Source organism: Chiloscyllium plagiosum, chromosome 22, assembly GCF_004010195.1.
Source record: "Chiloscyllium plagiosum isolate BGI_BamShark_2017 chromosome 22, ASM401019v2, whole genome shotgun sequence".
In the NCBI taxonomy this organism is placed as follows: domain Eukaryota; kingdom Metazoa; phylum Chordata; class Chondrichthyes; order Orectolobiformes; family Hemiscylliidae; genus Chiloscyllium; species Chiloscyllium plagiosum.
This window is the reverse complement of record NC_057731.1, coordinates 17,208,792-17,225,949: the sequence shown is the minus strand read 5'-3', so window position 1 is coordinate 17,225,949 and position 17,158 is coordinate 17,208,792. Positions and strand designations below refer to the sequence as shown.

At 37.0% G+C, this 17,158-nt stretch overlaps 1 protein-coding gene across 2 annotated transcripts in view; it reads left to right on the top strand.

The window, feature by feature from the left end:
- The window catches only part of LOC122561102 (RNA/RNP complex-1-interacting phosphatase-like), a 51,967-nt gene extending 36,951 nt beyond the window's left edge, over positions 1-15,016 (top strand). For both annotated transcript variants that reach the window (XM_043712512.1, XM_043712513.1), the window contains 6 exons: positions 582-628; positions 717-792; positions 5,028-5,156; positions 5,835-5,924; positions 13,741-13,857; positions 14,381-15,016. In XM_043712512.1, the coding sequence (XP_043568447.1) occupies positions 582-628; positions 717-792; positions 5,028-5,156; positions 5,835-5,924; positions 13,741-13,857; positions 14,381-14,687 (766 nt within the window). In that variant the 3' untranslated portion in view covers positions 14,688-15,016. The remainder of the gene's footprint in view (positions 1-581; positions 629-716; positions 793-5,027; positions 5,157-5,834; positions 5,925-13,740; positions 13,858-14,380) is intronic.
- The last annotated feature ends 2,142 nt before the right edge of the window (positions 15,017-17,158 follow it).

Genomic DNA, 17,158 nt, shown 5'->3' with positions numbered 1-17,158 from the left:
GACATTTGTGATGCGGTATTGTAGTTACTGAAGTAGTTTTACTGAAGAAGCTTGAATATTAATCCAAAAGGAGGAGTTCAACTTCTGTTTTGGCATCTGAGGAATTTAAATAAAATTAACTAAATAAATCCAAACTTAAAATTAATCTGTGATGGTCTTCCATTGCCATTTAAAAACTTAGCTGGTTCACTCATGTCTGTTTAGGAATGAAAACTGCCATTCTTGCCCAATCAGGTTTACATATGATTCTAGAATGTCTTTCAATCTTAACTGCCTTCTAAAATGGCCAAGCAAGCCATTCCATTCTACTCGCTCAAGAAGGTGGCTCATTACTCCACACTCAAAGGCAATTAGGGATGAGATATAAATGCTGGCCTTGCCAGTGAGATATAAATATTGGCCCTTCTTAGGAATACATTAATTTCCTAATATAGGTTATAACTGTTTCAAACAGCGATATGTAAATAAGTTGAATAAATCTATTGTGACATTTACTCATGATGTTATCCTGAAAACATGGAAGTTTTTGTGATGTGGTTTATATTAAAGTATTGTGTTTTGTTTTAATAAACTGATTAAAGGTACCTTATTGATGTTGAAGAAGTGGACCCTGAGACATCAATTGAACGTATGTATCCTTAATTAAGCTAAATCCTTTCATACAGTCATCAAAAGTAGATCTTGAGTGACTTTTTCTCGTCCCATTTAAATTTAAGTTTTCAATACTGCTCGAGGCCACAAAATGGATGGAAGCGTATATTTGAATGACCTTCGAAGTGGACCAATGAGAAGGTGATTATGTGGCTTCTAAAAAAAATTTATTTGGATTTATTCTAGAATGCCATACTTATTTAATATGCAATTTTTGTTGTGTTTTGATCTTAGAATACTTTGTCAGCCTATCCTGTGAGTAGCTGAGCTATCTGCACTAAGAACATTCCAGGTTTAATTTGTAATTACCCTCAGAATTTGCCTAGTGAGGAGTTACATTTGGACACAGTGCCCTCTTGTAAGGAGAGAAAAATCTGTCAGATTTCCCATTCCAAATCACTGCGCAGTAACTTCTACCGGAAGTGTAGAAATTGAATTTGGAGATTGGAATCTGGGTCTTTACTGTACTCCTCCATTCAAATAGTGTTGTCATATACTCTGTGTGAAAATTATTGTGTTAATATTGGTCACTTAATAAGTTACCAAAGGCACTTGGCAACCGTGGAACATATCCCAGTCAGAAGTCTATACAATTGGGGAAGTGTGTTTTTTTTTTTTTTTGAAAGCATCTTAACTCTATTGTCATGGGCAGATAGTCTTGCATTCGTATAACATCTTTTACAGATCAGCATAAGGGAAAACAAAAGCTGAACCAAGAAGGGAAGCATTAGGTCGGGCAATTGAGAGATCTGAGGTTGAAGTGGTTTGTAAACATGCAAAAAAGTGGTCTTGGTTTATGATGGAGTTCTAGGGCATAACACCTAGGCGTTTGAAGGCTACCAATGATGTAAGCAGTTTTATAAATCAGCAAAAATGTGTGTTCACAATCATTTGTAGGGCTGCAGAAGATTTTGAGGGAGTAAGAGCACAAGGAAATTAAGATAATTTGAAGTGAGTACATTTGGAAATAGCAAACAATATAGATTAAGTATAGCAGAGTCCTAGATTGGTAGGGCTCAGTGTTGGAATAACACAGTAGGGTTTTGTTTGAATCCTCTTTCACAGAAAGAGGGCAATGGGAGGCCAACAAATAGAAACTTAATTAGCCAAGTCTGGAGGTAACGGTACACAGATTGCAGCAACAAAAGATTAGATAATGGGAAAGCATGCAATGTCGCGAACTAGAAGTAGAGGTCTTTGTGCACTTCAGTAAAAGTGGACAATGATCCACAGGATTAAAGAGGCAGTGATGTCTTCCATGCTGGTGAATATCATTGGAGGCACTGAGATCACTTAGATTCAAACTTGCATTGGTAGCAGTAAGGATGGTTGAGTGGTAATGGAGACTAGGTATAGGAATCAAGAGGGTCTTGATGCTAAAGACTGGAGACCTGAAGAGTGATATATTGAGGGGAACAGAGGATGGTAGTGCCAAGAAGGGGCTAAAAAGGCAAGAGGTGCACTTGGTTATAATTTTGGATTCCAACTAAGATGCATGTGTGACTGAATATGTAGGAAGTCCTGAATTTATAAAGCTTATGTACTTGGATTAAGACAGTAGCAATCTTTTAAATGAAGACCATAAACAAAGAATATGAACACATTTTAAAGTTGAGCACCTCTGGACAATAGTGGAATGAAGTTCACTTGTGAGTAAGGTGACAGGAAGCTGAAATCTGGCTTGGGGTCACATTTACATACACTAAATATATTACGATGTATATTAATGATATTTGAGGAAAGTGAATATTATCACCAAGTTTACAGATGTCCCAAACGTAGGGAGAAGTTAAGTGGTGAGGATGACTACTTCTGATCAGAGATACACGTAGATAGGTTTCCCATGGGCAGGTGGGAAATATTGCAGGGATATCTGAGGCTATGCAATTTGGCAAGAAGAATAGAGCAGCTAAATAAATAAATGGAGAAATACTGCGGTAAGTTCTGGAATAGAGGAATTTGAGTGTTATCTTTGAATCATAAAAACCGAGCATCTGAGTTCAATAGAGTAATAGGAAAGGTAAATGGAATATTGGCCTTTACTTTCATACTCCAAGCGTTTTGAACTAGGCAATTTTCTAAAACTGTACAAGACACTAGCCAGATCACAGCTGGAATACTGTGAACAGTTTTGGCTCCTCTTCTGAGAAAAGAGACCGTCATTGAAAGCAGTCCAGCGAAGGTTCACTAGGCTGATAACATCAACTATGGAAGGACGATCTTGTGAGGAGCAGTTGAGTAGATTAGATTACATTACATTACAGCGTGGAAACAGGCCCTTCGGCCCAACAAGTCCACACCGACCCGCCGAAGCGCAACCCACCCATGCCCTACATTTACCCCTTGCCTAACACTACGGGCAATACAAGTATTTTTGACCTGTAGTCATTGGAATATGGAAGGACGAGAGGCAGTTTTATTGAAACATACATGATTCTTAGAGGTCTTGACTGAGTAGACGCAGAAAGGTTGTTTCCACTTAGCAGAGAATTGGAAACCAACATGAGTGTGGAGAGTCTAGAGATCCTGAAAACAGGTGTGAGATGGAGAAAAGAGCCTGACTGGAGTGGAGTGAGAGCAGGTAAATAGATTGAGGGGGGAGAGGCCCATAAGCTAGAAAACAGTGTAAGGTCAGAGAGCTAAGATCAGGAAAACCATGCAAGACAGGGGAGAACTGAAAGCTGAAATATAGCACCAGACTGGAGAACCAGAAAACAGCATCAGACCAGAGAGGCACAAGGGTCGTAAAGAAATGATCTGCCAGATGATGAATAGGAAAATTTGAGGGATATGGGCTAAATGTTGGCAAATGGGACTAGTTTGGGGAAACCTGGTCAGCATGGAAGAATAGAATGAAAAGATCTATTTCTATACTGTATGACTCTGACTCTATAAAATGAAGGGCTATTTGGTTCAGAGGTATTACAGAGGAGGTAACATCAAGTACCACTGAAATTGCAGAACATCAGCTAAATCATTACTGAATGTTGAACTAAAATATCCACTGGCCTTGAAGCCAAAGGAGGAATGCAAAATTGACCAAATATCCATTAGGATTCATCAAAGAAAGTTCAGAGTATCTTTAGATGCCAACAGAAAGGAGTAATGGATTTAAGGGACGAATGGAGATGATAGCTGGATATGATAAAGTGAGGGAATGAGAGTAAAACACATGCCAATGGAAGAAAATCAGAATGAGATTGAAAAAAAATGGAAAGGATAATTAGAACAGGAAGAAGGCATGATGTCTGTAAAACCTTTTTTTAAACTGGAGGGTTACATATTGCTCAAGGTGAAAATATTTCTGATGTATAACTAAAGCAGTAAAGGAGATTCAACTGGAAATGGAAAGAGGAATTGTAGTAGTAGGGGCAGCATGCTACTTTTTTAAAATGAAAATATCAAGGCTGGTTGATACTTGGTCATGTTATAATACAGAAGGAGGAAGTGCAGGTAACATTCATAACACTAGTCAAAGGACTTATTAACTACTGACTAAAGGGAGCCATAACAATGTTAAAATTTGATGGCGTATTATAAAACTTAATATCTCTAGTCATTTATCGCCCAGAACCAGATAAATGACAGTTGAGGTGGCTGGTTTATTGTAAACATCCCACTAATCTCTAGTAAACTGTAAGGAGATGATATATTCTGGGATTATTTTCCTTTTTGTTTCCATTAGATTTTTTTGGGGGGTGAGAATACACCTTAATTTTCTCCTCTTTTAAATAAATTCTGCTGCTTATAAATAAAAAAAAAAGAAAATGCAAACATTTTTACACTCTGCAATAGGTCCAATATCAGAAGATTTTTAAAAAATGGCATGATGTTAAAGGTGTGAATCCTTCAATTTCAATGAAGGACCATACTAAACTGGTGTTGTGTAAGCTACTACTGTGCTGCAATATGTATGTTTCTTATTGCCTACTAATTACAAACAATTGTTACAGGACACAATCATGAGATCGACATTACTTGCCAGTATCCAAGTAACAAATGAAGACCAGACTTGCAATCCTGACAGAATCAATTCTGAAAAGTTTTCCCACAAATGTCTAGGAATTGGTGTCCAAGTTGGGATAGATGGCCCTCGAGCAGTCCAGCAACAACTTGGTTTAGTTGTAACTCGTCATTATAAACACCTCAGCTTCCAAATATCCCATTTGCTGTCCCATCAATAGGATGTATGACATGGCCTAGAAAGTTCACAACATTGACTCCAAAAGCCCTTAAGATTTTCATAGCTTGATGTTAACCAAGGCTAAGAAAACTTGATTTCTAGCTATTTCTCTTTTCCTCAGTTGAATGTTTCTTATTTTGAACAGACTTTACATGTTTATAAATTTGCTGTTCTTGAATTTCTCTATTTACAGTAATTTAGGAATTGACGTGTTTGATGCAGAGCCAGAGCCAGAACCAGAACCAGAAATACTGGAGCCTTTCCCTTCATATTCTTACAAAGGACCACATGGCCCGAGACCACTACTTGATGATTTTCCAGAGTAAGGAACTAAGTTTACTTTTCCATGTGTGATGTGGAACTGTTACATATGAAATTTTAGCACAGTTATGAATTGGTTTCTGATTCAAACTTTTAACTTAGAGGAAGTTTTGTATTTTGGAAACAAATGTCTTCCAATGGAAAGTGTGTATTAAATGTTTGTTCTGTTAGTAAATGTGACTGATATGTTGTAGGAGTTACTGTTGGGTAGCATTGCATATACTTAAATGATCCCACTACGAAACCTCTTTTTGGAGATTTGGGACAATTTGGCAATTTTCTGTTTTGACTGGGAGCCTTGTTCTGAGGTATAAACCTGGATCAGATTTACTAGCAGGGACCAAACCAATATGGGAGTATGATATAAATAAGTCAAGCTACTCTGAGCCATGACAATATTTTACAAAGAAATACTTCCCCTCAATGGTTCTTCATATTATTTTCCTTTTATGCTCAGAACAAGTTATACATGTATCTTCATTCCAAGGTATTTTTATAGGTTTTACTTCTGGTACACGTTTGTAGCATTCAGTTGTAGACAATTACACATGACAGATAGATATAATTTCACTTGTGAGCATCTATTATCCAAGTGATGTAATAAGAAACCAAATAATTCTCATTTTTTTTCTGTCCCCCTCCCTGTCCCCCCCCTTCCCCCTCTCCCCTGTGAAATAAGACCAGATTCACGACGTGGACCATCATATGGATCTCTACCTCTTTCTGCTAGAGATTTTGACGCTCCCCCTTATAATAGGTGGCATGACAGGTAACAGCTTTCAGCACTTACATCTGTTTGCTTTGTTAAGCTAAGCGGGATGATAAGAACAGGAGTTGGCTTTTTAGCCTCTAAAGCCTGTTCAACTAATCAGATGTCACAAATGATATGATCTAATTGCATACGTCTCTTTGCATCATAACCCTTGGTTAGCAAAATCTCAAAGATATTTTTTCCCATCTTCAGATTGCCAACTGGTCTATGGAATTCACATTCTCTCTGATCTATATGTTTTTGTAACTTTTTAACACTCATTTGGTACAAAAGAAGTCCTACAGAAACAAAGCTACACAGATCAGTTGCTTTTATCTATCAATTAAGAACGAATTGCATATTTTTACTGAAGTGGTTTTATGATCAGTTTAATTCTGTTATCATGCCTTTTGTCTCCATCTTGTTTTTGTTTTGAACTTTGATAAAGGAAACAATAAAAATTGGCATTTTCAATACTTTAATTCCAAACAAATAACTGTTAAATGCTTTACTTGTTGACTGCTTCTTTTTGGCTTCTGGTGTAAAACTTATTGTAGTTCAGTCTAGTTTGATGTGACCAGTCTGATCTGAGGTGTCAAATTTTAAGTTCTTCTGTTAAGTGTGTCTTGTTACAAATCAGTGTCCAATATTATGACAAAAAAAATTATGCACACAGGAGAGTTACCTTTCCACTTGAACATAAATTTCTTGAATGGATATATCCTTCCTACATGCTGGGAAAATTCCATTTGTAGTTAGGTTTGAGTTACCTTAACATTGAGGAAAAACACAATCACTTTTGTACCTCCTTTTATACAATGTGCACGTTACCAAATAGATCTAATGTATAACTTTCAAATAGTTTTTTGCCTAAAGTATATGGCTCATTTGTTTTTACAGCAACTAATGTAATCTTATATTGCATTCAAACGTAATTCAAAAAAGGCCTTAAATCAGAAAGGAGAAAATTGTAAAGGTATGAAGGGCAAGTTCGATACGGTTGATTCGGAAAGATTGGGAAAAGATTTGATGCAGATTGTTTCCATGTAATATCTAAATACTACCAATGAACATACATTGCTCTAAGGCACTAGCACCCAAAGGCAGAGAAAATCAGGTATAGTTAATGGAAACAAGTTGCGAGATTGAAGTAGACCAAGTAAGTGGTTATAAGGATTCCAATGTAAGACTGAGGATTAGGAGCAAGTTAGAACCTAGGAAAATAGGATCAAAAGATTGAGTTAAAAGAGGAAACATGAATGCAAATTATCAAGAACTTTTCTAGAACTATGAAAAAGAGAATATTAGCTAAGATAAATGTGGGCCCATAACAGATGCAGACAAACTATTGTGTCTTGGAGAAGAGGGAACTGGCAGAGAAATTAAACAATTACTTCATGCCTGCCTTCACAGAGAATATAATGTCCATGAGCATGTGGGGACCAAGCAGCCTGTTAAGCTGAGGAACTAAAAAAATGAAAATTAAAATAGTTATTGCTTGAAAAGTTAACTGAGTTGAAGGTTTATTAAATCTCCCATTCCAGACATGATTTACTACTGAAGGAGATTGCTTGACGAATAAGTGAAGGCTTTGGTATTTAATTTTTCAAAGTTCAATTCATTCATTCTAAAAGTTCCTGTGGATTGAAAATTAGCAAATGTAGTCCCATTACCTAAGAAGGGAGGAAGAAAGGGAATTCAGAACTACACATCAATGTTTGACAACAGGGAAGATGTTGGAATCTGTAATAAAGGGTGTGCTGACTAGACGTTTACAAAGAAATAGTAAAATTGGACACAGTTGATGTGGATTTATGAAAGGAATCATGTCTGACAAATCTCTCAAATTTTTTTTGAGGTTATTATTTGTAGTCTAAGTAAAAGAACCAGTAGGTGGTGTGTATTTGGATTTTCAGGAGGCATCTTTAAGGTCTCTGAGGGGGTCAATAATTACAACTAGATTGCGTGGGACTGGGGATAATATGCTAAAGAATTGAGGATTAGTTGGTAGATAGTAAACAATGGGAACAAATTGAGAGAATTATCAATGTCAGCTGTGACCGATGGGATGCCACAAGAGTCTGTTGTAGATCCCCAGCTCTTCACAATCAATATAACTGATCTGGGTGTGAAAGCCATGTAATATGTCTACATTTTCTAATGATCCAAAATTGGGTAGGAACATAAGTCATGAGGAGAATGCAAGGAGGCTTTGAGAACTTGGACATGTTAAATGAATGGGCTGGAATATGGTAGATAATATAAGATATGAATGTGTGAAGTTATTTATGTTTGCAGAAAAATGGGATACTTAAATGGGTTAGAGGTTAGGAAATTGAGTGTCCAAATGGACCAGGATGTCTTTGAACAAAAGTCATAAATTTAGCAGCAAGTAATTAACAAAGCGAAATTGTATCTTAGCTGTCATTGCAAGGGAATTTAAGTACAGCAGTAAAAATGTCTTTTTGAAGTTACGTAGAGCCTTAGTGAGGCCTCAACTGGAGTATTTTGTACAGTTTTGCTTCCCTTACCTGTGGAAGGATATACTTTTGAGAGTAAGCAACAGAGGTTTACTACATTAATCCTGGGATGGTGAGGTATTCTTAATAGAGATTTTAGAAACTGTGTCTACATTCTCTAGAGTTCAAAAGAATGAGAGGTGACCTCATCAAAACTTGCAAAATTCTTACAGGCATGATAGGTGGATGTAAATAAGATGTATCTGCTGGCTGGTGAGTCTAAAACGAGGGGAAATACTCTCAGGATAAGGGATAGGCCATAAAAGGTTGGGGTGAGAAACTTCTTCACTCAGAAGATGGTGAATCTTTGGAATTCTCTCCCCATTGAGCTGCGAAGCTCACTAGTTGAGGGGTGCAACATAGAAATTTCTGGAGACTAATGACATCAAGGATTATGAAGATGGTGCTGGAGTTCTGGTTTATGATCAGTCATAATATAATTGAATGTTGGGCAGGTTTAATGGGCTTAATGGCCTACTTTGCTAAACTGTTTAATTTATTAGTCTCCCTTCCTTATTCAGTTGACCAACAATTGGAGATTCTGCAGCAAATCAGAACTTGATAGAGCTGCAATAATATACTCCCATTGTGCAAGACCCTTAAAATGTGGAATATTAAAAGTTTTATCGTTCTTTTCTTAACGCTGGATACAAATCGAAATACATGGTCTGTTTTTGTGGTGTAAATGCTGTTTTTTGGAATAAGGCCATACTGGAGGTTGTGATCCACTTGAGTCTCCAGCAACTTTTCATCTAACATCCTATGTCTCTGGTCTATTCTGCCTGTGTTGAGGCAACGTTCTGTCAAGTGCATTAATGCTAGTCGTCTCATTATTGCTTGTTATCCTTTCAAAGAAATTGGTCATTTGTAAACAGTACTTCGGTAAAGTTATGAATCAGTAAAAGAGTGCTATCATTCTAAAAGATAAGACATTTTTTGTTAGCTTCAAGCTTTTAAATGTTCTTGGGATATGGGCATTATTGGGAAGTGCTAATTTATTTTCCATCACTAATTACCCTTAAAGATGCGTTTCAAAGCAATAGCTCACCAGCTACATTACTTATGATGACGATACCACTACAATGTTGTTAACAATCATCTCCAGGATTTTGACCCAGTGACAATGAAAGAAATGATACATATCCAAATCCAGAAAGTGTGTGGCTTGGAGCTAGTGGTTTTCCTATATAACTGCTGCCCTTATCTTAGCATTAGCTAGTTGAATTTAAGTTTGGAAGGTGCAATTGAAAATGTCTTGGTAAGTTGCTGCAGTGCATTTTCTACATGGTACGTACTGCTGGCATATTGTACTATTGCTAGAAGGTGTTAATAGTCAAGGTCATGATTGGGCTGCTAAGAAAGCAAGCTGCATGATGTTGAATTTTTAAAATGTTTTTAGAACTGTCACCATCACCTGGCATCACTATTTTTGATCTTATGGAGGAAAGCTCAGTAATATAACAACTAAAGTTGGTGGAGTCCAACATTTCATTTGAGTATTTTTCCAGCAATATCTAGGGATGAATGATTAGCCTTTCACAATACATTTTTCTTTGCATTTCCATCCATTGAAAGTTATCCCTAATCACCACTGACTTCCATTTTGCTGAGGCTTCATGGTGTCACCCTTAGTTGAATGTTGCTTTACCCAAGGCAGTTACTCCTGCCTTATCGCTGGAATTAAATTATTTTGTTCATACTTGGGACCAGGGTTACGAATGAAGTCGAAATAGCTGATCCTGGTGAAATGCAAGTTGAACAGTGATAAATACGTTATGGTCTTTTAAATTGTCACATTTGTTAGTACTGTTGATCACTTTGATGAAAATTGAGAGCATGCCATAATTGGCCAGATTTCGGTCTTGACAGTTTTTTAACTTTTATGTGCTAGTGTAGTAGCTGTAGTCAATCAGCTTGTCAAGAGGCTAATTCTGGAGCAAAGCTGTGTGGCATTACAGCCTGAATGTTATCAAGGTCCATAAATCATTTGCTATAAAAGGTGTGTTCAGCCATTTCTTGTTGTGTGGAATGAATCAAATTAACTGCAGGTTGGCATCTGCGATATCAGACCTTCAGGCAAATTGAGATTGTCCACTTGGCATTTTTAGTTGAGGATCATTGTGAATGCATCATCTTGCATTTTTCACTTCTGTGGGCTTTACCATCATTGAGGGTGAAAATGTTTGTGGATCAATATTCATAATTAGTTAATTGTTCATAACCTTTTATGGCTGGTTATGTGTAGCTTTGATCCGATACCCAGTTCTCTTAGTGCTGTTTGTAGCATCTCATTTTAATTGTATCTGCTGTACTGAACATGTTTATTCACAATTTTCATTGAATTCAGTTTGGTAATCTGACTTGATAATGTTAAGTTAATGGATGTGCCAAGCCATAACATTATAGGTTGTAGTGCATCACAAGTCTGCTTGTGTTCATGATGACCCACAGCCCCTCAACTCCAAGTGCTAAGTCTTTTCGAAGCTGCCCATTCAACTTGATTGTAGTGCCATACACGCAATGAAGGGTGTCTTCAGATGGAACTTTCCCATGGCTCAGTTTGTGGTACTCTTACTATACATCAGAACGTGTAAGGGTTTGTGTCCCACTCCAGCAACTTGTGTACAACAATCTTGATATCTAATTTTACTACTGAGGGAGTTACAACTTTTGAAGATGCTGTCTTGATGTAGTGTTAAACCAAGTCAAAAATTCTCGGATGCTTTTGAAGAGCAGGAAAGTTTTTTTTTCCTGTTGAACTAACCCTTTTATCCCTCAATCAACATCACTAAAACATATTATATGATCGCATTTTTTTAGGGGAGCTTTAAGTGTGCATCCCAACATGGAGTGCCCTTTGAAAGGGCTTCAGTAGTGTCAGTGGTCATAAAAAGCACTGTTTCAATGCAAGTCTGTCTTTCGTCTCCACATGGACTGTGCATCACACTACCAATACTATTATAGATAGATCTATGCATCTGGAGCAGGTAGATTAAGACGCCATGTAGATTTCACCCCTGCCACGTTGGTGTATTCAGTTGCAGCCCCAGTGACAGTTAATGATGTTCAGGCCTCAATGAATTGTTGTGCTACCAAGCTATTATCTGTAATGGCAGGACCACCCCCCCACCTCCCGGAATCTGCCTCGATCCAGAGTGCATTCTGTGCCTTTTGGATACTCCGTACAACTTCCAAATAGTATTCAACATTTAAGTACTGACTCAGCAACTGAGAAAGGGCACCAAGTGGTTATTAGCAGAAGCTATTCTTGCCTCATTTTGATCTGATGCTATGAGACTTCATAGGGTCTGGAAATACTGAGAGTCACTATAGACCAGTGTTGAAACATCTGCTTCTGTCCTCATTGGATCAGAACACATCTACAGGTGAGAGTTCCATCGTGGTTGTCTTCTGCTTATGTTGATGTACTTTGTGTTTATAATTACTTACTTGCCATTCCTTTGCCTTACTTTTGTCTTTGTTCTCCTTTAAATTAAGCAAGTGATGAACAGTCCAATTTTTTTTTTTTTTGAAAATCTAAATTACACATACCTTTTAATTCAAATATGGTATTAATAAATTACAAAAAATAAAAACATTTTCTTCTATTTTTAAATAACTTGTCTATTACTATGTAAGAAACCATCCAGAGTGTCACAGCTATGACCACCACCCATTCACCCATCTTGCCTCGGTTTTATGAGAGTTGACAAAGTCCTAAGGCTAAGTTAGAGGAAAAATTGTAATATCCCTCCATTTTCCCCCCAGATCAATCAACCAAGCTAAAGTAGATCCAGTACTTCATGAATTTCACTTGCTCAAGTCCCGCAATATCTTCTAAAACTTGAAGTATCTTTTACTTCCAAGATCTTGTACTCCTTTTTCAAGAATTCAGTGCCTCCACTTTCTGCCTAATTTGGAAATCTGATTCAAGGGACCATAAGCATCTAAAGAAAGACTTGCAGCCAATCAGCTAATTTGTCCTACATGCTCTGCTGTCCAAATTCAACTAACCTATCTGAACAGCATTTTTTTGTTAAATCTCAGCCATATTACTTTGAAACTTTAATGGAAAATAAGCCAACATATTTAGCCAATCTTAATGACTGGATATGTTTAGTCGTATGTTAAACCTTCTCCAGAAACACAAGTGAGGAAACCAAAACATCCCCGTTTTAATAGTGCAGTATAAAATTCTGCGTTCCTTTTGCTTATATTTCATTGCTTCAACAATTTTGAAGTATTTTCTCTATTCTCCCTATTGTATTCTGTGAACTTTAGTGTAGGTACGGCTGCATCTCATCCTTATACCTTGAATTTTTCTCACCCAATTGCATGACCCTGTAATTATCCATGTTGAATGGTCTCTATTACACATGGGCTTATTCCTTGAATTTGCCTAAGCTTCTCTTTAGCCTGTTGTTCAGCCTAAATTCCTGACTCTTCTGATTATATGTTACCTACAAACCTGTGAAAGCCTCATTCAAATCATTTTAGGAGGATGATGAACAGCAGCAGTCGCAATGCCATTCCTTATGAGGCTTCACAAGTATTGAAGTGGATCTACTTCCTTGAAGCCTTGCCTGCAAGACTGTTATATACCTTCTTAGAAGTATGTAACTGCCAAACCCATGATACAAATTCTCTTCATAATGATCTGAGGGCCATCTTCATGAAAGTTCTCTGGAAATTGAAGTAATCAATCTCTGCCATGCTTCCATAATGCACTAATTTTGTGATGAAGTTAAAAATCACAACACTAGGTTATAGTCCAACATGTTTATTTGGAGGCACTAGCTTTCGAAGCACTTTCATCAGGTGCTTGTGAAGCAACGCTTCGAAAGCTGCCGCCTCCAAATAAACCTGTTGGACTATAATTTGGAGTTGTGTGATTTTTAACTTTGTCCACCCAGTCCAACACTGGCTCCTCCAAATCATAATTTTGTGATGCGCTAGAGGGTTCAATCAGATATGTCAATCGGATCTATATTTCTTCAAGTCTACTGCTTGGATTCTCAAGTAACATCAAGTTTTTATTTATTATTTAGACATAATGATTTACAGGGCAAGTCATATCTTGAATGCAAGCTATTAAACATTTTCAGAATTTTTTTCTAAAATTCTAAGCTTTTCACAAACAAACATGGACTAATTATTACAAAGAATGTAGTTGTGCCTGTTATGATGGCATACATTGAACTTTACATTTAGTCATTTTACTTACTGTAAATCTTTATGAAAGAATGGGTTGTTTTAACACTTCTATCATGGTTACTAAAAGCCTTGCTTTAATTTTAAAAATGATTTTTGTTTAGGCCTCGACCTCTTCCTCCTCCACTTCCTCCACCTCCACCTTCACTTCTCTATGGCGAACACAGACCACTTTCCCGTTTCGATGACTTTGCTCCAGAGGATTACGATGGACGTTCCAGGTGGTTAATTAAACTTTGAAGTGTAAATGAATCTAGCCAAATATTGTTTAAAATGTTTGAATGAGCATTGTTTACAATGAGGTCAGGGGTTCAATTGTCTTGTTAGAGTACTGTCATATTTGACTTTCTCCCTGACTTAATATGTCCCTTTTCTGAATTGTCCGTGACTAACTTATAGTGGTAACAGAGGCCTCATTCGGGGTCATCCTCTCTCCCAGTCTACTGCCATCAGCTAAATTGTCAAAGGTCAAACGACACTAGATTATCGTCCAACAGATTTATTTAAAATTTCGAGCCTTCGGAGGCCTTTTGACTTTGTCCACCCCAGTCCAACACCGGCATCTCTGCATCATGGCTACAGTTAATGACTCTGAATTGGGAAATATTGGGACCATGTTGTATTCCTATTATGGGTAGAGCCTAATATTAGAACCCTATTAATCCAAATGGATGTGGGATGCAGGAAAAGCTCCAATTATCTTGTTTGCATTTCACTGAATTTTTAAAAAACTTTTAAATCCAGGTTCAACCATTACAGTGAGCATCGAGCAATACGTAGTTCAGAAGAAAATTCCCGCCTGCATAGTAGATATGCACCTTATTCTACAAGACTACCAACACCTCAAGATCGCTTCAGGGATGAGTTTGAAAGAAAACCTTATTCCTTTTCAAGCAGAAGAGAATTAGAACCACAGAGCTCCGCCCCATATACTATTTTTACGCGTGATTACAATCATGGCCAGCCACCAGAACGTGGCCCCAGTCTGAGTAAACTTGGGGGTGGTTGTTATGATCACTTTGATGGTTTTCGTGAATATGATTGGAACTAAATTACTAACTTTAATTTTTTGTTTTGGGGATGGTAAGCGCTTGTATTTTTCATAGAAGTTCCCTTTTCCAAAATTGAATATTGAAGGACCACAGCCCTTCCCTCACTTCTTGCCTTTAAATATTTCTGTTGACTTTGGTGCAATTGTAAAGAAAACTGTTAGATATTACACCATAAAGTATAAAAGCAGAAACGTTTGTTTAAGTTTTTTTTATATAAATCACTATGAATATATGCTTTTTGTCTTGGTTCCAGGTTTTTTGAAAGTGAATTTCTGAGCACAACAGATTGTAGATAACTTTTTTAAAATAAAGTTAGAGAACTTTAAATGTAACCAAAAATTGTGAATTGCATACATTACCTGGAATTGAATTTACCACCACAATGTTTGACTTTTATTTATGGTCTTCACATGTTCAGAAAGGGGAAATGCATTACAGAAGTACAAATTTATTTCTCTATACAGAAAAGCTAAATTCTACAATGCATCATATTAATTAAAACATGCGATTCAATGAGTGTCCTGTTTGTACCTGCTGAGCTCATAACAGCATGTTGAATCACGTAATACTAAAAATAAATATGACTTGACTTTACTTTTAAAGTAAAACTCATGTTGAGGTGGTTCCTTTCCAATGGATATTACTATTCCTTGTTTAAAAAGGAATTTTAAAATACTTTAGTTTGTAATTATTTTGCACCTTAGTATATGGAATTACACACAGCCTTTAACCTGACGTGCAGGGACTGAGTAAATGGAATATAAAATGTTAGAAGTACTAGCATGATTGCTGAAAAAGGAATACATTAATTCTCAAAGACTGACATGAGCATATGGGGTAGCTTCCAAGTAATCTAGAGATTTCTTGATCCTTTTCACATACCTTAGTTCATGTGCTTTTGTAATTTTGGTGCTGGTATTTAAGAAACAAATGGAGGGAAAGAGTCAAGACAAAACAACTATCAAAAAAACTTCCATCAAGTGAGACAAAAACAAGCATGTTGAGAGAACTTCATTCATGCATGTATCATTTAGAATCACTACAGTGCAGAAAGAGGCCATTCAGCCCATCAAGGTGACTCTGAACAGCATCCTACCCAGCCCCTAACCCTGCAGTTACCATGGCTAATCCACCTAACCTGCACTACTTTGGACTGTGGGAAGAAACTGGAATAGCCAGTGGGAACCCACACAGATGGGCAGAATGTGCAAGCTTTCCACAGACAGTCACCCAAGGCTGGAATCAAACCCAAGTCCTTGGCAGTGCTAACCAAATCCTATGTTGCTGCCCTTCTAAGCTTACCTATAACCACACACCTGGCCAGCGCCTCAAATTTAAAGTAATCAAAACTTGCTGCCTCAATCCCTAAGTTTCATTCATTGATCATCGTTGTGCTCACTGATCTATACTAGTACCCAACAAAGCAATGCTCAATCCACATGCTTGTTTGCAAGTTCTCAATGACTATGACCCCCTCAATAATTTTATCCACCCCTACAACTGGAGATTTATGCATTCCTCTAATTCTGACCACCTAAGATTCCCTGATTTGAAATGCTCCAATTTTGTTGACCATGACTACTGCTTGTTAGGGCCCTAATTTCTGGAATTTGTTCCTTAAACTTCATCGGCTCCCTACTTCTTTTAACTTCAAGTTTTTGGCTTAACTAACTTTGTGTGGCTTTGTAAAATTTTGCTTTATAATGTTCCTGTGAAGTGCTTTAGGACTTTTCATTGATATTACAGGGCCTATATAAATACAAATTGTTACTCCAAAATGTGACACCAAACATGGATTTTCAAAGCTGGTAAACGGCAATGTAATGGTTTACCAAAGATTAGACCATTTTGGAACGTGTAGTGAAGCTAATTGTGATGCATCTTGGTTTTGAGATGAAAGTGTTTCATTTTGGACAGAAAAGCTTCGGGACAGAAGAGCTCTGCTTTGTATGCCTTTTCAAAACGTTGTTACAGAATGGCCATATAGCAGAGCTCAGTTCTAATTTTAAGTAAATTGAGAAATGATCACTACAATAATTTGGATAGAAGTAATACTTGTATTAATCCCTAATTGTGTATTGTTTGAACTTATTTATTTTTGGTGTAATAACATTTCACCAAAAATATCTGCACAAACTTTGAGGTATTTGATCTGCTAGATAAACTTGGAAACTTGAAGATCTGGCTGTTGGCAAGAAAACAGTAAATTACTCATTGGGGCGTTATGTCACTCCGGGAGATGTGCTGTTTGATACACAGCAGGGTTTCCTTTTGTTGTAATTTACATAAATGTCATGAAATTAGCAACCATAGATGGACTTGGACAAAATTTTAATTTTGATATTTGAATAACTGAAATGGTTTGAACCCGTTTAGAAAATGGAAACCAGTAAATCATGTTGTTTGCCGTGCATCAAGGTATTTGGAATAGAATTTAAGGAAGTCAATGTCAAGATTGACTTGGAGAGAG